The sequence below is a fragment of the Nipponia nippon genome, unplaced genomic scaffold (genome assembly GCF_047370975.1).
Source record: "Nipponia nippon isolate SJK-2023a ecotype South Korea unplaced genomic scaffold, ASM4737097v1 scaffold_2, whole genome shotgun sequence".
Lineage (NCBI taxonomy): Eukaryota > Metazoa > Chordata > Aves > Pelecaniformes > Threskiornithidae > Nipponia > Nipponia nippon.
This window is the reverse complement of record NW_028262336.1, coordinates 7,613,501-7,634,134: the sequence shown is the minus strand read 5'-3', so window position 1 is coordinate 7,634,134 and position 20,634 is coordinate 7,613,501. Positions and strand designations below refer to the sequence as shown.

General features: G+C 47.3%; 1 protein-coding gene across 10 annotated transcripts in view; it reads left to right on the top strand.

Moving 5' to 3' along the window:
* The window catches only part of LOC148055628 (uncharacterized), a 35,357-nt gene extending 14,755 nt beyond the window's left edge, over positions 1-20,602 (top strand). For 2 of the 10 annotated variants that reach the window (XR_015704944.1, XM_087758402.1), the window contains 3 exons: positions 14,917-15,047; positions 18,898-19,850; positions 20,338-20,602. Coding sequence is in view for 9 of the 10 variants with exons in the window: in XM_087758402.1 (XP_087614528.1) it covers positions 14,917-15,047; positions 18,898-18,939 (173 nt within the window). In the remaining variant the exon portion in view is untranslated. Of the gene's footprint in view, positions 1-1,814; positions 1,881-14,916; positions 15,048-18,017; positions 18,124-18,897; positions 19,851-20,337 lie in introns of those variants that run through there. The other 8 variants (XM_087758397.1, XM_087758398.1, XM_087758396.1 and 5 more) reach the window with 8 other exon arrangements.
* Positions 20,603-20,634: the final 32 nt, after the last annotated feature.

The following is a 20,634-nucleotide window of genomic DNA, read 5'->3' as shown; positions in this document are numbered from 1 at the left end:
ATGAGATCAATGTGTGATCCCAGCCTATAGGATGGGTATCTGAAGGAAAGGCAGGGACAGGGCTTTTGTCCGTGCTAGAGAAGCTCTAAGGGAGCTAGCTGGGAGACGTGGGAAATTTTACTGGAAAGGTCTCCAAGGCTGAAAGATGTCAAAAGGCTGTTAGGAACAGGGAAACAAAACAGTATTCATCTTGGAAAATGGGAGGCATAGGGATAGCTATGGCCCTATGGAGAGCTTCACATTTGTTTCTTTAGATGGCTTAATTATGCTGTGTACCAGTACTTATAGCATAGCCCTGCTTATGCTACAACTTTAACCTGCAATGTTAGCAAGTGGCTGTAACGGTTGGCCCCAAGCCATGAGGGTCGAGGCGCCACGTGGCTTTCCTTCTTGGCTAGCACCCAAGAAGGAGCCATAGAAGCTCCACAGGTCCCATCCCCACCCCTCTCTGCCTGGAGGCCTCCCCATGTCCCGGCCAGCTCAGCATGGGGGCTGGGAGGACAGCGGTGCTGGTGTAACTGGTTTGGTCTGCATACCAGACCAGAGTGGGTGCCAGACAGCACTGCTCCAGCCCCGGGGCTGCTCCTCCGGCGCCTTCCCGGGGCACGGCAGCAGCAGGGTCCCAGCACCCTGCACCTCCTTGGGCTCTTTGCGGAGCAAGGGCCACGTAGGCGAGGGAGCAGGTTTCCACTGATGAAGAGACCCGTGCTGGCACATGGGCAGCGGAAAGCCAGCAAGGCATCAGAGCGAGCAGGAAAGAGTATGTACCGGCGCTGGGTCCAGCTGCGGGTCAGCCTGGATGACCGGCCGAGCAGCAGCACAGCTATCGCAGGTTAGGTGCCTCCGCAAGGCCAAGTGGAAGGACAGAGGTGCTTTACGTCAGCCTCCAGCCATGTGTGTACGGGGTCAGTGCACGGCACTGCCCCGGGCACGTTCGGGTGCTACAGGCTGGTTTGCAGGGGAGCAGTGTCCTTGCAGAAAAATTACTCTCACGGTCACTCTCTTGTGCTGTCCCAAGTTGCTCTTAAGGGTAGTGGAAAAAGCCAAGGGGGAAGTCCTGTTCTGCAGCATTTTCTCCTTGAACTCCAGAAGGAAAGTTGATGTTGCTGTAAATGCAGCAGCACGCTTCACCACTGAGGCACTTCTGTGTGGCTGACAGGGATTTTGTCTACGTGTCACGCAGGAGGCCAGAGATATGTGGTCCTAGCCTTAATAGCTTTTTCTGTTCCTCCTGCTCTGAGGACTGGCATGAAATGATGAAAAGGGCATCAGGCGAGGACAGCTAGCCCCCGTCTCCTACCAGTCAAGGTCTCAGGAGGAGATTCCTGCTCTGGAGGTCATAAGTCAAGGAAGCCTCCTAGGAACAAGCAGAAATACCAAATCCTAAGCCTTGAGCTGAGACTTGGTATTCACCGTTATCAGGCTGGAAGGACAAAGCCAGACTGGATTATTTCCTTTTCTTTTTTGAATTCCTTTTGTCTCGAGGCCCTGATGCTGTGGACAAGAGTAAGAAACTTCCCCTTGGGCCCCTCTTCTTTGGGCTTTTTCGCATGCTGCTTGTATCCCGGGAGCAGGCAAACTTCCCACCCCTCTTACCACAGATTGTATTTTTTTAACCCCTTTTCCGCATTCCAGTAAGAGATGTGTCCTGTAAGCGCGTTGTCTCAGATCATCCTGCTCTCTACAAGCCAGGACTTGTGGAAAGAAAATCTGTTTGGGCCAGGAATGTGTTAACTGTTTGCTGCTGGCTCTCCCATCAGGGGCTGTGTGCTGTGCCGGGGATTTTCCACCGGCTCTGCCTGTTCCAGCTTTTCAGCTGGGTGCATTTTCTCACAAAGACATGGTCTCAGAAGTGCCATCTTCGCTGTTTAGTCACTCAGGTAAAGAAAATGGTTAGAGCATGGCTCTCATACTGTTTCCTTCCTACCAGGCACTTGGCTTTATCTTGCATTATAACTGAGACTAAATCTTTCTGAAAAACTATGTGTCAGCGCTGAATTATTTATAGTCATGTCAAACATTCCTGAGTATATGGGTAAAACCCAGGATAAAGTATCCTGGTATGCCACTGATGACAAAGACATGTTTTGCCAGTCAGAGAGCTGACAAAGAGGTGATGTAGACAAAGATGTTTTTTGCCAATCAGAGGGGGGGTGGGGTATTGTAACAAAGTCAAACAATATGTCATATTTTATGATTACCTTAATAATCACATATGTAATAATATATTTTTTCAGCAGCAGACTGCGGCAGGAGATAAAAGCCTAGAATTACATTTGTGAATTTGCCTGGAGCAGGTTGCAGTCTGTTCCCAGGCCATGTTTGTTCTCTTCACCAAAACAAAGTATTACTTAAATAGAAGGCTAGAGACACTATGCTGCAGCTGAAATATGACCCATTAGAAATGCCTGAGAAACCGCAATTAAAAACTCAAGAAATTTTAAATCATTTCTCCCAAATAAAACTGGGGGAAGGGGAGATAATTGTATTGGTGTGTCAGTTGTGAATCCAGATCTTGCTTTGTAGTTGCTCATTTTCTTCATATGCTATTTGCCCTTTTTTAAAGAATAACACAGGCCTTATACATATGCATATAAAGTATACAATAATACATCATTATCCTTCTTGTCCTATATTAATTTTTAATTTAAAAATCTTCCAGCACTTGGAATGCTCATCCTTGTATTCAAAAACTGCTTGGCTTTAGTGGCTGATCTCTCCTGTTCTCAAAATATTTAAGACCTCCACATCTCTACATTTTTCATCTCATTTTTGTCTATGTTCTGATGGGTATTGACCAGCCCACTCTCACTGCCCTCCACTAGAGGAAACTGATTGATAGATCATGTCTTCAGTTACAGAAGGTCTCTTGACTCTCCCAACATGGGCATTTAGGAATTCTTACTCCCTGCTTCCCTGTTGAGTTCTCGGTGCATTGCCCACGTGAATGGGCTGGACAGTTGTCAAAGGAGTGGTTAAATCTCAGCCAGTCCTGAGAGGGTTCAAGTGGAGTCTCCAAGGAAGGGCAAGGAATGATAACCTTTCACCTGTTTTGGTCTTCTCAGTCTTATCATAGCAATATATGCTTGCTTGGTCACTCCCTTTCGAAAAACAGTTGGTCTCCTGAAAAAGTAGATCCTTTGATTTGCTCTACATTTAGGCAAAACCAGTCTTGATTCCTGGACTATAGAAATGCACACTTTTCCTTCCACCCTTCAGCTAAGGAAGAGGGGAGAACAAACATTTGTGCAAATCCATCTATAATAGTGTAATATTTTACATGTCTGTTTAATAGACAAGTACAGCAGTGAGGGAAAGCTCTTTGATCTGGGTTTTCATCTGGGTTCCAACAACCCTGTATCTCCTTGGGAATAAATTTATGCATCGCTGACAAGTCACTGCTAGAGAGTCCAGGCACTTTGTGGTGGTTTGTGGTCTGAAGGCTGCTCAGCTTCTTCATTGTCCTGCAGAGTTTGCAGATTGGGTTGTGCTTTCACGATGTTTTTAGTTGATGGGTATAAGTTTATTTTCTGGTAATGCTTAGACAGAGGTAGAAACTTCCCAGCCATAAAGGAACCATTGGCATCCTCAAGGTCCTGAGGGCGGAGGACGGACCACTGAATGGAAAAGTTAAATAAAGGGTGGGAAAATCAGAATTACTGCTGTTGGCTCTTCAGGAGAGCTGTGTGACTTCTCACACTGGCGTGAATACTTTTCCCTGTTGTTTTTTTTTTTTTTTTCCCTTGCTAAAGGGTAATGGTGATGTCAATAACGTGCATATGGATTATTCTGCATTGAAAATTTTTGCTGTATGGCTGGGTTATACTAGTTGGGAGTATACGGGAGAATACACATCAAACTCATATCAGTGCTGGCCCTAACATAATTTCAATTATGCTTGCAAAAAAAAAAATAAAATTACACAGCTTAGTCTATTTAGGTAGCTGAGAAAATAACTCCTTCAGTGGTATGAATGGCATCTCCATTACTGAAATATTTTTGTCATGGCTCCAGCAAAATATATATATATATATATATATATATATATGCTGGAAAACTCCTTCTAGTGTAGATACACCCTAGAGGAACCTGGTGTCCACCTCCCTGAGAAGGTCACCTAGGTACCTAACTCTCTTAGACACATCTGAAATCACTATCTAAAGCCTGTCTTTTCTCTTTTGAAATGGTGGTTTAATACATTTCTCCATGTTTCCCCCCCCGCCCCGTGAGGTCTCTATGAACACTATGGCATCAGCTTCCCTCGATCCCAAATCCAGCCTGCCTGTTGGTCACCCTGCCCTCAGCGCTGCCCCTCAGACATAGCCCAGGCCCCAAAGCTGAGGTAGGAAGCCTGGGCTGGGCTGGGCTGGGCTGAAGAGAAAGCGGGAGGGTAGGACTAGGTTTGTCAACAACAGGCAGCAAAGCCTATGTTTTTAACTGGCAAATAGAGGGACATTTCCCTTTAGTGAATAGGCCTGGCCCTGTGATGCAAGTGAAGTGGAAGATTTGCAGTGTTATACCAGTGGGTGTAGATTTCACTTCTTTTAAGATACACAAATCCTAAGCCTATTTTTCTCTTTCTTTTCTGCCTCTGGAGCTAATGCGTTTAACTCTCAAAGAGGAGACAGCTGGTTGTTAGCTTCAGCTTCTCTTGATGTTCATTTTCTTTTTAAGCGAGCTTGCATATTATTCTAGCTTAATTAGATCTTTCTGCAGATAAAATCCTTGGAAGGGGTGCACCCCCCCTCCCCCCATTCTGGTAGGTTTCTTGCTTGATTTCTTTCACATGTCCCTTCCCCAGTGAATATATCTGAATGTTACGTGGCGTTAATTAAGGATCTCAATTGCATATTCGTCTCTGCAAAGCTTGCCAGTGTGTACTGGCAACCATGATTGATTGACAGCACACGAAGAACAATGGAGAAGCCTTAACAAGGCTTGGCAAAGAAGTACAATCAGTGGAAAGCACGCAGAGGGGAAGAGCTTCACACAAGGACTTCAGGAAAGTCTGTGCTTCGTTACTTTTATTTCCTTAATCAATGACAGGAAACAGTTCAGCCCTGCTGCAGCTGGTGATAAAGTAGCTCCCCCAAAGCCCACCACTAGATAAAATAACCACATGGCTTGAGGTAGAACAAGCTGTTCTGGAACATGCAGTTGTATGGTTATTCAGGGAAGTCTTCAGAAACTGTGATTCTTCCCGGCAATGGCGTGGAGCTGGGAGATTTTGGTGTTGGGCTCTGCAGCTGTGCCAGGACAAGGTGCTTGTGATGCTGGTGCAAAGAGGTGTCTGGATGGGAGGTGGAGAGTCCTCTTCTAGTTGAGGTCCTGACTAGTTGACCCACAGGCTCCACAGGTCAGCCATCTGTTCTGCTGGCCTCCTAAGACAAAACTTGAGCAGACCAGAAGAAACAAAGTCTGGATTTACCTCAACTCATGTGGGAGGTCTTCCATAGGCAGGATGAGCTTCAGGTTGCGGCCACCTGCCTCGCACGTTGGGGAAAAAGGTCATCCCAATTCTGTCCACCAGGCACCATCCATGGGGCTTGCCTGTCTCACACGCTGTGGTGATCTCTGGTATCACCACATCTGAGCACCTCACAGCTTCCCTTGCATCGTTGCATTCTCCTCATGTTCCTGAGGGGTTAAAAACTGCTGTTAGCCCTGCTTTATGGCATAGAAGCGGAGGCACAGAGATGTCACCTGTTCCGTTTCCTAAGCAATGATGAGAAATCATGGGGCAGGACCAGGAATTATAGCTGGGTTTCCCGTTGGTGTTCCTCAGGGAATTACCTCAGGGGTTTCCTGCCCACGGGGACAGGACTACGGCCAGTAAGAGGGCGCAGTGGTTCAAGCAAAACACTGAGGAGTCACACTGGTCTGGGATCTGTTATGTTTGGGAGCAATAGCATAATGCAGCAGCATTAGAAACTCCTTTCCGTCCATCTATCACACCTGGAATGGCATTTACGCAGGCAGATCTCTGTGCCAAGGGGTCATGTTACAGTGCAATTTTCTGCTAACCATGTTACTGCATGTTTTTGCCTCACCTGTGTATGCAAGTCCAATCCATGTTACAGCTCAGGGGACAAATTCCTTGCTAAAACAGAGTTTGACCTTATGTATACCAGCAGTAATAACCACTATTGCAGCAGGATTCCCAGTCATGTTCAGTTTTCTGTGCAGAGAGGACTGCTCACACCAATGAAGAGGGCTGCCAAATTGAGGTGTGCACTGTAAACTTTAGTGGGGGATGATGTGCCAATCTATAAAAGTTTGCAATATCCTTTTAGCCAATTGCGTAATTATTATTTCTTGCCTATTTTACCACCTCCTCCCTGTCCCGCACTTGTGTCCTGAGTTGAGAAGCACAACAGATCAGGTATTTGGGCACCCGCAAAGCACTGGGGAGACCTGGAATCAGTATCTTTGCCTGCCACGCTCTTTCGCATCTGAGCTGGGCGAACCCCTTAGGGCATGTCTGCACCAGGTGAACTAAGTGCCTGAGAACTTCTACCTTCTTGTAGGCAACAGCTGGATAAATTAACCCAGGGAGAACATGGCATGACTATCTCCCCATCAATTTAGAGCTTGTCTCTTAAAGAGGTTGCCTGGGCTGCAGAGATGGCTCAGCTGCTTATGAAGCAGTTGGTGAACCACTGCGGTTAACAACCCTCATCATTAAGGTAAATTAGCACCAGCACAGAAGGTTTTAAATGAAAAATGGTCATATTGGATCACTATAAACGTTCATCTAGTCTAGTATCCTCTCTTCATTGATGGTTGGTAGCAGATGTTTACAGAAAGCTGTATGAGAAAGGCAGGCATGTAATGGTATACCATTCCCTGGTGTACTTGCCAGGCTGTGGGTTCCTGAAAGCCTCCTAAAATCTTGCTGTTTAATAGCACTTAATAGATCTGCCCATGACTTCATCAAATCATTTTTCAAAATCTATTTTTGGCTTCCACAGGACTGTTGGCAGCAAGCTCCAGAATTTAACTATGCATTTGATGAAGCGTTTCTTTTTGTTAACTTTGAATCTGCCACCTCGTAACTTTATTTTATGCCATTTCTGCTGCATAATCCTGCCATGTGACCAAACTGCATGGAAGTCTTTCTTCAGTCACCAAGAAACTTTTCAGCTTAATGTCTGATCTGTAGTTGCATGCCTGCGCAACTGTTGTGGTTATGTGTATGCGTCAAGGGGAGGTTGTTTTTCACTTAACCAAGTCCATACCAATGTAACTTCCAAATTTAAATTCCATTACAATAGCCTGAATAGGTCTGCCATTGATTGAACTCTTCTCTCTTCTTGGAAGTGAAAGCTTTGCCAATGTAAAGCATGGATACATTAGTGCGATCACGCTTACTCAGTGAGCAGGTGTAGTCAAAAGAGCATGTCGTTCAGCCAGAGCTTTGTTACAGAAGCTTTTCCAGCACCAGTGAGTTTTACCAGGGAGGTGTTTCTGCTTTGGAGATGGCGTGTTGTCAAGGCTGTGCTCCGTACCAGCCTGTAACCCACAGGCAGAAAACGGGTTTGCTGCAAGAGTGACACCAGCAAGGCAGCTCACCCCTTTGCTGTCCTAACCGGTACGTAGGCCAACAGAAGTCTTTGGTGATCCAGCCTTTGGGGCTAAACCAGCCTGACGGGATGCAAAGCTGTCCCTCAAGTCGTTTGAAAGAAAATATCCTCATGAGGTCCCTTCCTATACTAAGGAATCTCCCCGCCCAATAACTGTACTAATGCCACAATGTTCACTGAAGGCCTGTGCCTATGATTTGCATAAGAAGCTATGTCCCCAAGACCATATCTGATGGTCTGATAAAAGACTTGATTTTTCAGGAACCCTTGAGTTTCTATTAAAAGCAGTGAGAGAGATTGTGAGTGCTGCTCATTGGAAATTCAAGCCATTTACTCGGGAGTCTAAATATGGAGTTGGACTTTTATTTTATGATATATTGGCCTTTGTCTTGGGCTGTTGTAAAGCAAACATGATAAGCTAACAACCGGCATAAAATTTTCAGTTACTTTCTAAGTGTTACAGCAGCAGAGAACGAAGTAGAATTACCAAAGGGTCAAAGGCATAGATTAGAAGCATCATTAAGAAATGGTAAGAATTACTGATAAGTTTTAGTGTCTTTGTTTTATTACTTCCCTGTCTCAGTAAGGTCTGCAAACACACTGATTCACTTTTAATTGAACAACAGCTTCATTGTGAAACCTGCCATTCTTAGCTCCAGTATAGAAAATATCTTTAAAAACACCACCCCCGCTTTCTAACATTGTACAGACAAAGAATTACAGCTCATCTGCCATAGGATATACACTACAAGTGGCATCATCTTCCTTAAGTCTCATTTTCTCCTTCATACATGGTATGACAAACAGCAGTCCAGGGACCCGTGTGCTGTGTGTGCCTCTGTGTGGAAAGGCTACCTTGCTGACAGCCTGCAAGAGGCCCTTGCCTTCCCCTTCCATCTCCCATTCTTTGGGCACCTCGTCCATGCGCCTCCGTCACGACCAACGTCCTCTGGGCCGGTGTCCCGTAGCTTCAGACTCGGGCAAGGTAGGCGATGCTGTGTGGAGGTGTGTAAGGGTGACCTTCACTTCAAGTTCCCAAAGCCCTGCCCACGCTCTGGGTTGCGCACAAGCAAACACACCTCCCGCTTTGCTGAAAACGGCACAAAACGAAGTATGGTCTGCTTCCTTGAGCCATGGGCTATTGTATGCTGCAACGTTCGCTACATATGATCAGTCGTATATATTTGATTGCTCTCATATAAATAAAAAAGGATTAGCTGGCTCAAAGCATTTGGCCTATATTTCACCGTTTTGCTCGTGAAGGTGAGCCAGATAGGAGCGTGAAAAAACCAGCTTGTGAAAGCCCTGGTGTTGACATAGTTATGTCAGAAAAAAATTCTTTTTCTTTTGTCTGGATAACTAATTTCCTTTTGAGGGATGCGTTCCTTTGGTGCTCTTAGTTGTGGCTTCCACTGCTGTTCTGGCAAGCCCCATCTTGAGTAGATCATGCAGTGCATAGATGATAGGGTCTACAGTCCAGCTTGGCAGTGACTCAGGCTGTATGGTACTGGCAGCTACTCAATTTTGGTAGTAGTCTGATGACCTTGGTGCAACTCCTAGGAGTGGTATGCCTCTATTGCAAAGTCTAGGCTTGAGGAGAGTGCATGCGAGGCTTCTGACCTGCCTCTAATTTAGGATTCTTAATCAGCAGGATACTGCAGCCACGTGCTCAGTGTTCGTTCCCCTCAGCTTATTTCAATTCCAGCATACAGGGCACAGTGCAGTGGAAGATGCAGTGGTTTGGAGGAGAGTGGATGGTCCTTTAGGTCAGATAACAGATGCAAGCATGTACGCAGGATGCCCCATGCTATGTAATACACTGCTTTATCTGCCTTAGACCATGTTGAGACTTCACTGGTCTAGTGTCACCATAAAGTTAACTCACTAGAGAGATCTAAATTGACTTAACCAAGGCTAAAAGTGACAGTTCAGTACAGATAAGCCCTTCATTTTTAAGTTGGTTATTTGCATTAGATCAGCCTGTGTGAGTCACAGCATCTGACCTGAACAGCCCATTCCACTACCTGGGTAAGGATTTGTCTGGCTCTGTCTTTTTTTGCCTTTTTAAACTCCTTATGCAGTCAAGACTAGTAGAAGGAGGCTGGAAACTCTGGAACAGTGGTGCCTTTCCTCCTGCTCTCAGTTTTAACCTTTAGTCATTTTACTTTCAGCCAAAATTGCTGAAAGCCCTTTCCTCCCAATCTGTGCACTAAAGATTGTTAAAAGTTAATGAGAAAAGCTAAAACTCATTTGCTCAGAAAGAATAACTCCCAACTCTCTCCTGTGGCAAATGAGAAAATTGGGCAAACGTAATGCATTTGTCATAGACTCAGTTAAATATGGTGTGTTTTATTCAGCTTCATGTAAGGGTACTATAATAAAGGTTTGGGCATAAGTCCCTGACAGGTTAATGACGACTCCAGCATTGTTTCTACAGGGCTTGTCAGAGCGCTGTAGTTTTCCAGGTAGAGAACTGGCAGCCTGAGGAAAGGTCCGGGCCCAAGGGATCTTGGTATAGGGATAGTGGGATAGGTGGATCTCTATGAATGTTGTTAGAGAAGATCATGTCCACAGATCTAATGAGGAAAGGTCCGGGCCCAAGGGATCTTGGTATAGGGATAGTGGGATAGGTGGATCTCTATGAATGTTGCTAGAGAAGATCATGTCCACAGATCTAATGACTGCGCCCAGCTCTGCTGTGGACCCCGTGAGCTTTGGCCAGATGGGTGTATGAATCAGGGTGCCAAACATACTGTAACTATCATTTGACTTTTGGTGTTGCTCCTAGTTCTCTAGAAAACATCTGTCTATTGTAACCAAGGGCAAGTTGCTTTTCCCCATCTCTCAGTTTCTGCCTTGGGAAAAGGTAAGAAATAGTGCTTCTTGTCCTTAGTATCATGTTCAGATCCAACACTGGAAAGCTTCTTATATATATTCTGAGTGTTACTGGTGATCCCAGAATGCTGAGACAGTGCAGCGTGGTAAGTCTAGTCCAATAAGACTCTTGCTCATTTTTATGCTTTATTCCAATGTGTATTTGAATCCCTCTGCACTGCCCAGCCCGACACTGCCATTGGAGTGGGGGAAAAGGAGAGGCTAAATTGGCTCATGTAACTGCCTTGAAGCTGCCCACCAGGTTCTCCTTTTGGCTCCTGCAGAGTGCCTGAGGCTGGGACCACCCTGTAAAGCTCGCAGGGTTTAGTGTTCCTGCTCCCGCTTCATTGCTGACGTGGTGAGGTAGGCAAACGGAGCCACTGTATGTCCTCAAGAACCTAGATATAGCAGTGACAATAAGAGATGTATTTGAGGGAAGGAGAAATTTGCATTCGCGCTGGTGTAATAATTTTGGACCCCTGGAAAGGAATGGGGTTTTCTCCTCTTTTTTTTTTTTTTGAGCTGCTATAGACCAAAGCTGCATCCCCAAGAAAACAATGACTATGAATTTGCACAGAAAGGCATGTCTGTCAGAGGGGAAAAGATTATAAAAAAGTAGTTTGCTAAAAGGAAAATTGGTTTCAATGGAAAACACCCATCCAACAAAACGCCTGGAACAATTTGTCTGCAGCAAGTACCTGACTTTATGCTTCAGTCAAAGATAAGCTATCAGACTGACTGAAGAAGTAATGGAATGAAATTATACTGTCTGTGTTATGCTGGAAGGGCAGAATAAATGATTTCCAGACTTCGCAGTCTCAAAGGACTGTGGCATTTTCATGAATTTTCTACGCAGCGTTGCCTGCAGCCAGACAAGACACCTGCTAGCTCGCTCCTCCTGGCTCGCCTCTGCTGTTCAGGGCCGTTGCAAAGCCTGATGTGGTAGGGGTAGAAGAAGAGAGCAGTAGGGCTAGATCCACAGAAAACATGTCCAGCAGCGATAGAAAGGTAGTGGAGAGAAAAGCTGCTTCCCTGAATACTTGTGTTATGTCTGGGCTCCCCCACTTCTGCTCTTGGCACTTCTTTTGGGTGATCCTAAACAAGTCCCTCCTCCTCTCTCTTGAAGGGCTTCTTTACAAAGGAAAGCTAAGGAACAAAGTCATCTAATTGAACTAAAAGTGTGAATTTCAAATAGGTAAATCAACTGCATTAAAGTGGACACCTTTAGTAAGAATTTGGGTGGGCTAAGTTGAATGTTCTTTAATTTGCTTTGGAGGGGAATGTACTGCAGAGAATAAACATACCTTTAAGTTAAAATGCCCACATGGGGCTTTAATGTGATTTAATTAAGTTTTTAAAAGTTTTGTTAGCTTGCAAAGTTTGTTCAAATTAGGTTTCCAGAGCATCTCCATTAGGCAAACCCATGGTTTCTGCCACTGGTGAAATGGGGACCTTTCTGCCTTAGAAAAGTGATGCTGCCGGCCTCAGTTCATTAATACCTAGAGAGCACTTTGCTCTGTGGGAGGCATGAGGCAAGAGGTGCATAGTTCTCCCTCGTGAGTTCAGCAGACGCAGGCTTTGGGCAGCTGCACGTTGGTTCTGTGCGAGGCTCCCAGCTGCGCCCCTCTCCCAGACGCGTGCTAGCTAGCAAGGACGGTGCCGTACCCAAGGCGGCAAAACACTGGTTCTGCTCTTTCTTCTGCCACCAGCTTCCCACGTACCACATGTACCTGCTAGAAATGGGGCCATAACAATGTGGATGCATTTACTCTTTTAGGTGCTTTGAAGCCGAGAAGGGATAGAGGGCTTTGCAGGCCTGTTGTGAGCATCCGATGTGGTGACTTTCTTGTGCCATTTCATTATGGGAACTGAACTGCAGCAGATTCCTGGAAACCTGATCCCTGAGATAAACGGGGAAGGACTGAAAGAGCAGTATCTGTACAGTGCTTCAGACTTTCAGTTCAGAGGCAGGTCAGAGCCTCCCTGACCTGGAATAAGGCTGTCAGTATAAAGATAGCTGCTCTCAGCCGTAGGCACCCAGCGGGCCTCGGTGGAGGCAAACGTTACATTAAACAGCCACACTGCTTTCAGAGTCACATGAGACCTACTGACATGCATTTTCTAAGAGACTGATGACATTTAAAGCTCTTTGAGTAAACTATTTGCTTTCCATTTATAACAGGATATTCATCCACACTGCTTGTCACGGGAATAAAGCACACTGATCGCCAACCCAATGACCAAACATTTGCCATCTCAAAAATGTTCTCCTGGAGAATAAAATATACATCTTCATTGTTAAATTCTGTCTCATTAGTAATGTTGGGACAGATTCTCTTACAAAGGTATCAGGTATTTAACAGAGCACCCATCTTACTAACCACACCAGCCTTTTTCCAGATGGCATTTTGAATACAGTATAGACCAGGGGCTTTGCTAACCAACCCATTATTCAATTAATTAGCACTTATAAATTAAATACGTGCCTCGCAGAGTGTGCCTTTCCATGTGGCAAGCCTTTTGTCACAGTGCAAAAAGGAAGGACTGTGAGTCAGTGGGTCACCACAGGTGACATGCAAGCCACCTCCGTCGGTCATCTCGACTGAAAAATGAGAGGCAATTCCCATGTGCTAGGAGGCTGCGTCCCAAGAAGCAGCTCAGAATTGAAGATGCAGAGGTCTTTATATACTCATAGGCTAGTATGTTGTTTGGTGGTGTTGCCATGCGGGCGACTGCTCAAATACCACCATGACAGTGAGATGAACACGTATCTGGGTACCTCACTCGTCAGATACACTAGCATGCGTCCACTGAAGTCTATGGTCCGCTTGTTACTGCACACCCCATGGGAAGGCTGATCTGCGGGCCCCCTGAGGCTGATGGTGACTTACACAGCAAGACCAGAGACAGCTTTAAACCACCTTGCTGAACCATGATGGAAAGTATCAGTGCAAAGCCCAGTGCAGGCTATAGCTGTTCACGTGTGGGGCTACAAGACCTGCCCTCACCTCTGCGCAGTTGCTGGCCTCTAAATCTCACTCAGGTGAACTTGCAGAGGCTGCAGTCACGCCGCGGAGCTGGAGGGTGAGGTGCAACGTGCTGGATACAAACTGGTTCTCCTAAGTGAGACACAGATTAGGTTTGGGGCTACGCCCAGTTTACTTAGCTGTCAGTGTACTCCCTGGCTTGGGAAATCCCAAGGCAGCAGGCTGCTGGCCACCTGGGAGGTCACGTTGGTCACTCTGTACTTGCCCTGTTCTTAGGCTCTTTTTCTAAATATTTGCTACTGGCCACAGCTGGAGAAGACATACTGGATTAAATGGACCCTTGGTGCATTCCAGGTGTGGCCAGTCTTATGTTCTTAAAAGGGACAAAACTAGCTTGTAATGAAACCGGTTAGCTAAGTCCATTTTGGTATTGAGTGCTCATTTGTGAAATGCTTTGAACATCAGGTGACAGTAGCTTATCTTTGATTACTAGTAGTGACTGCTTGTTCAAAAGGAAATATGGGTGGGGAGAAAAGGGAATTTCTGTTCAGTTCCCGATCCTGGTTGCCTGGGGAATACTTTTTAACATGCAGAAGAACAGATTTGCATGTTGGTATTTTGGGGATGTTTCCTATGAGAAAAAAAATGCAACTCAAAACTCTAGCTGACTTGGGGGTCTTGTCACCATTATATCCTCCAAGGGTTTGTGTTAATCTGCTGATAAATAGAGTTTAAATAACAGAAAAACAAAGGTATCGCCTTATGTAAATAACAGCAGCATCACCGCATGCGCTGTCCTCCTCTACCTGTCCCATTGTTGGACCAGACATGATGGAGTGGTTTGCTTATGGTGTTCACTTCGCTCTGCCCGTAACTTGTGATGTCTTACTCAGCCAGAACTGACAGTTTCTGAGAAACGCCAGATGGATCTGCGGACAGCAGTGACACCAGTGCCCAGCTCCTGTCACGCCTTTGCAGAACCCGCTTTGACGCGGGTCTGGTATAAATGTCCACGTCAAATGTATCTGAGCAGAAAGGCTGAGCTGTGGAAAGTCAAAGCAAATCTTCCAAGGTACACAAGCATCTAAAAATACAAACTGAGGCCCATCCAGCTTTTCAAATCATCCACACAGGACAGCTCATTAACTCCAACTGATTATAATGAGAAAGACTTCAGTGCTTTTTAAACTCCTGTTAGATGTGTATCTGCCTCCTTTGGCCTGTATGCGAATGCCTCTCAGGCTGCGTGATGTGGTGTGGTCCATGCAGGACTGGTTAAAAGAGAAAAGGGAATTTCAGACTCCAGCGTGGTTACCACAGCACCGAATTTACATCAGGGGAATGAAGACAGACAGTTCGCATCACGGCTGCATGATGTCTTTTGTCACGATAACTGGATGTTGAGGACTGGAGAGAGATTCTCCAGTCAAAATACGTTCGTTTTTTACATGTATTGTGTTACTGTGTTGCAGGTGAGGGTGCAGTGTTGGTCATCGCAGGTCATTGCAGTGGAACCAGACAACCCAAACCAAAGCAAAAACCACCAAGAAGCCCACAGTGGACAGCAGGCTTCCCAGTTTGCAGAGTCATCTACTGTCAGTCGGTAAGAACTTCTAGTGTGGACGATGCTGGAGTAATCTTTAAAATTACCACAGACATCTGTGAGTTGTTTTAGGGAAAGGACCTCCCATGAGGAGAAGGAGAAAGGCTTCTGGCAGGCACTGTAAATCGTGTAGCATCCCACTGTGGCCCTGACCGAACAATTAAAAGAAGATGTTTAGGAACAAGTCGAACCCTAACTTACCATTCCCATTGCCAGCTCCTGTGTGGTGCTGCTTAGATAAGTCTTGCTCCTGATGGCTAAAGATAGAAATGTTTTTCCACTCTGATTTTGTTTTTCTTTTTAAACACTATTAGAGCAGGCCTCAAAATAGTTTTGGAGTTTATTTAGTTCTTGTTCTTTGACTTGGTTTCGTGCTGGATGTCCCAGACTGGCTGGCCCTGGAGACGGCAGAGCTCTTAACTGGGGCAGCCGAGCGGGCTGGTGCCCAAATACAACCTGCCATCAAAAACCCCTTACAAACCGTGGTTAGGAGTGAGTGGAGAGTGAAGCCTTGTGATCTTGCTGCCAAGACAGAAAACTAATAACAACCTGTTTTAATGGTGCATAGTGCTGCTATATCCAGTAGGAGCCAAATGGGGACCATTTTGTTTGGACCAGCAGGGGTGAAGCCAAATCAGTTCCCCAGACTTGCAGCTGCTGGCTGCATCGGGAGCTCCCGTAGCTGCCTGAGCTCAGTGGCTGCGTACCAGGAAGCTGGCTGCTGCTCCATAAGGGCCCCAGGTGCCCATTGTCACAAAACCTGTGCTGTTCTTGCCAGCTTCATAGCTAGTTCCTACTTCTTCCCTGTGTGGAGGTCACTTCCAGATGTGCCGAGGAAAACAGGGTGGATTTTATGCAAGAAAGTATTTTCTTATTATCTTCAGTGAGATGAGCGTCATTTTTCCTGCATCAGCCAAAAAGAGAAATTCTGGCAATATGGTTTGACTTCTGCTGCCTTCACAAGTTGCCTTTGCCTCCACCAGAACACTGTTGATAGCTGGCAGGTTTCACTACTGGTGGCTGTGCTCAGCCAGAGGAACTCTGTACCATCCACCAGAAGTATTTATCCAGGTTATCAAACACCAGGCACACAGCACGTTGTCCCTATCGCATCCCCCTTTTCTGTCTCCACCTGCCAGCCAGTCCACCCCAGAAACCATCCCTTGTCCTGCACCTAGTCTCCAGTTCAACATGAAGTGAATCTTTTCTCGATCTCTGACCACATAGGCCTTCTCCTGCCAGGATTGGTCAAAAACTTATATCAATTGTTAATTGTTGCAGGGAAAAATGGGTCAGCTCACGTAGGTTAAACCAAATCAGGATTGAAACGATTTGTTGATTTATTAAGGACATGTAATTAACTGACAATCAGTGAACTATACATTCAGGATCTATGTCAGCAATACAGCAGTTTAACCACAACATTAGACACTTAGAAAACATTAATAAATTCCTGCAAGTTCCTAAACACGCTTCTGTAACTAATCCCCAGAAGTTCTCATCCCACACACGCAGGCACCCACCCCTCTCTCACTGGTGGGGGGGTCACTTCTGGGAGCGCAGGTCCCCCGGTTTACGCCCCGCTCCCGCTGGGGTTGTGGCCGCTCCAGCTCTAGGGGTGCCCACGCTACTCCCTACCATCAGCTAATGCACCCACTGGTGGGAAGGCACCCCAGCAGGTCACCCACACACACCCAAAGCGTGGGTGCCTACGTGCTGTACCCCGCAGGGTCAGCCCACACGCTGGGGGCCGGCTGCTGACGGTGTCTCATGGATGGGGAAGCTGCTGCGTCTGGTCTCAGCAGAGGTTGTGATGTGCCAGACTGGGTTTTGACTGCTGCTCTGTTCCCGGTCTGCTCCGTTACAAATTTTTATGCTTCTTTTATACAGCTTTTCAAATGAACTCATTCTTTGTTTCAAAATTCTCTTTGTCATTCCCTGGTTACCGTATAATCCAGCTGATGGCTGCCATCCTCTTTAGCGTGATCAGTTGAGGACTGGTGGTTGTTTCCCTCTTCAGCAAGATCAGTTTTGGGCAAATGCTCTCTCAGAGACTTCAGGGTTTTCCATCCACACGTGCTGTTTACACTCATCTATCTTAACAGTTGTTGTTTTCCACATTGTTTTGCCAAGGGTGAGCTGTGTGGGCACCCCCACAGGTTGTATTACACAACTATCAAACTGATATTAAAGAAAAGAATACTGGCCCCATGGCTGGGTTTGGGGGGAGGTTATTTCTATATATATTTAATTTCTCAGTGCCTACCAGTTTACGATTTTTTGAGCTTAGCTACCTCAGTTTGCATAGCTATCTCTAATTCATCTGTTCAAATGCAGTCATTGTGCTCAGAGGACCAACCACATATGTCTATAAGCCTAATCCCTAGTGACCCCACATCTGTGGGGGGAACAAGGAGGGGAAGGAGGAAGACTTGAAAGCTGTTTTTGTCATACTGTGTTCTGCGAGACTACAGACCCTGCCTGAGCCAGTATAATGTGCTGCAGCCCCTGAGCGGGCTCTGTTTCTCCTGAACCTCCCAGACAGAAAATCGGAGGACAGTCCTAAGGCAGTGCCCTGCAGGACCGGGAAGCTGGTGTGGGGACCACACACCGGCACTCGCCTTGCTGGGACACTAAGGGCAGTTCTTGAGGGTCGCTCCTCTCCCCTTCAAGGCCCCTTGCGGCTCCCAGAGGGGTGTAAAACGCCCCTGTGCCACCTGGCCTCGCGCTCGCAGTCTGCAGGGCCGCGGCAGCTCTCGGCGCCCGTTTTGTTCCTCGCCCTCTCTCACCTGTTGTGTGTGATGCAGGCTTGGTGCCAAGCTCTTGAGCAGCTGCCCTTTTCCAGCTCCCGGGCATGCCAGCCCGAGGAGGCCCAGCCCCGTTTGTTTGCAGTGGCAGCCCACGAATAGTAACTACTTGAGGCCATTTCACACACTTCTGTCATCTTATAATTAGCACTTGGTCCCGCAGTCTGTGAGAGTCCTTCCCGCGCCGGTGTGCCTCTCTCCTTCCTCTGCTGTATATCGCAGCATCAACCACAGCCACCTTCAGAGATGTTTCTTGATCATGTGTTACCGTAAGTTCCTGTGCGCAACCATAGAATAGTCACCAAGCTGGACAAATCCTCACTTTGCTTTGCTCTGCACCGGGCCCTTCTCTTTCGCCGCTACATCAAAAGAAATTGTCCACCCTCCTGCCCTGTAGTGAGACACCTCTCCTTGCCCTAGGTGCTTTCTCCCAGTCCTGCAAGGCAGGACACCCAAAGGAAACAGGGATCTCATTGGTAGCTGTGCCCAAACCCACCAGAGGAAATCAGAGTGCTCTTCACATGCTAACTCCTCTAGGGCAGCGAGATAAACCCTTAACAACTTCCATCCTGCAGGTTGTTCCTTCCTAGGTGCCGGTGCACAGCCTTCCCCAGCCCCGTCCTTCCTCCTGCAGCTAATCTCCTGGACATGGCTCACTTTGCACATTTTGTTCTCGGCAGTTTCAGACGTTGCCTCAGGCCCTTATCGCCTTAAAAAATCAGATCATATAGTGGTAGCCTTAGAGACGGCCTGATTGATATCTGAGCAGCCAAACAAACAGTAAATCTGAATAAAATTTGGCACCCCGTTGCCTATTAGTTCTGCCGATTCTGAGAGGATAATTCACCGACATCAGGTGCATGTCCTGAGCGTGCATGGGACTGAGGCTTCAGGTGTGCAAGAGTCTGCAGGAACAGCGTGCAGCCCTCGTGAAGGGCCTTTTGCCTATTCCAGATCCTCCGCTCCCCAGCCTGTGCAGTCACGGGGATTTGGTATCGCTGGCCACTGCCAACCCAACAGGACTTCTCTGTGTATTTATACAGAAATACAGACGCTTGCAGGAAGAGGAGAGAGTTTCCCGGTGATCCTTAAACAAACACTGATGAAGCCAGGAGCTCCTGCAGCTCAGCTCCCACCAGCACCACTAGAGCTTGTAGCGCTGGTGAGAATGTGCTCAGAGGAAGATCGTGTTTCTGGGGGGCCATTTACCCTGTAATCATGATACGATTATTCAGATATTCTCTAGCTGCTTTCTCCAAACTCATTCTTCATGGTCTTGGGAAATAATGCTGAGGGAGAGTGCACTCCCGGTTCAAATCTTCCCCAATTTGAATATCGCCGCGAACCTGCCTGAATATCCCATGCCTGTTTTATTTTGGATGACCCCATTGCTCGGGCAGAGGCAAGGAGGGGAGGGCTGCACTGGTAGGCTGTCTGATGAGCAGACTTCACGCTTGGGTGACACCACCACGCACCCACACATCATTCCCAAACTGCTGCCCTTTGTAGGGTAGCATACCTAGGCCATGTATTGCGCCCAGGGCATTAGAAGGAGAGTTGGTTCAGTACCCCAGTGGCCAGCGTGGACCTGGTGGCCTGGCAGCCAAGAGAAATGGCCTATTTGGCTACAGCGGCAACTGCGCTGAGGCCTGGGAGTTAAAAACGGGTGGTTTTATCTCCAGCAGTGCTCGTCTACTTGCTGGCTTGATTGTAATCACAGCTGCCTTACCGTGTAACTGATACTGTCCTCCCCGCAGCGTGGATGTGTTCGCTGGGGTATCAGATCCTGCTGTCTGTGTTTGCTTTTGTTATCACCCACCATCAGCAGGTCTCTTTAAAAGACCAGCTCGGACCAGACGCCAAGGAGAAAAGAAAGATGCCGTTTATCCTCTTCCCTCTGGCTGACCAGCCCTTTTCGATCACAGAAATGCCACTGAGAGCCGATTCTCCTCACCTGGGATGAAAATCCATGTGGCACGCCTGGCTCCCTTTGATCGTGCGTAACGTATCGCGGAGCGTTGGGCAAACTGAACACTCCCAATTAAGCACATAGAGCCTTCTAGGCACATGACCTCTCCGCACCTCCTGCGTGATACCTGTCCTCTTTCTAACCCACACGGCTTTGGGAAGTCTGGTCGTGTGCCTACGGCTAAGGAGGCCGTGCTCCGCCACTGCCGTGGATGGTGGCATGACCGTGAGGGTGTCTGTGGACCCTGTGCGGCTCCGGTAGGCTAAAGCCTAAAGGAGGGCCTAAAAAAGCAGCTCTCTGGGTCGGTTGCTTCAGGGGCTGGTGCTGGGTTGTAGCTGTGGATCAGCTGGAGAAGGGTGCCACATTACGACTTGTCCCCTGACTGCCAGCTTGATGGCTTAGGGAGGGTAGGAGATGATGGTGGCTGGACCGCTTCTCCTCGAGGTCCGAGCGGAGCACGCGGAGGCTGGCTGGTGGGGTTGGTCCCCAATTTCAGGCTGGGTCATTCTTGCAGGTAACTTCCAGAAGAACATGCACCTGCAAGGAGATACCAGCCTACGTGCGTGCATCCCGATGCCCAGGCCGAAAAGAAAACGGAGGATGAAGCCGAGAGAACGCGTCAGTAGCTCAAGGGCAAGAAAATACATGGGATGCAATATCGCAACGAAACAGGAAATTCAGAGTTAGTTTAGTAACGGCACCGTGGGATCGCGGCACCTTGGTTACCTGCGATCGCAGAGGGGAGCGAAACGACGGTTCTAACGGTGCGTTAAAATGCCCTTTTCCCCCTTTTTTTGCCCCCGGTTTCCCG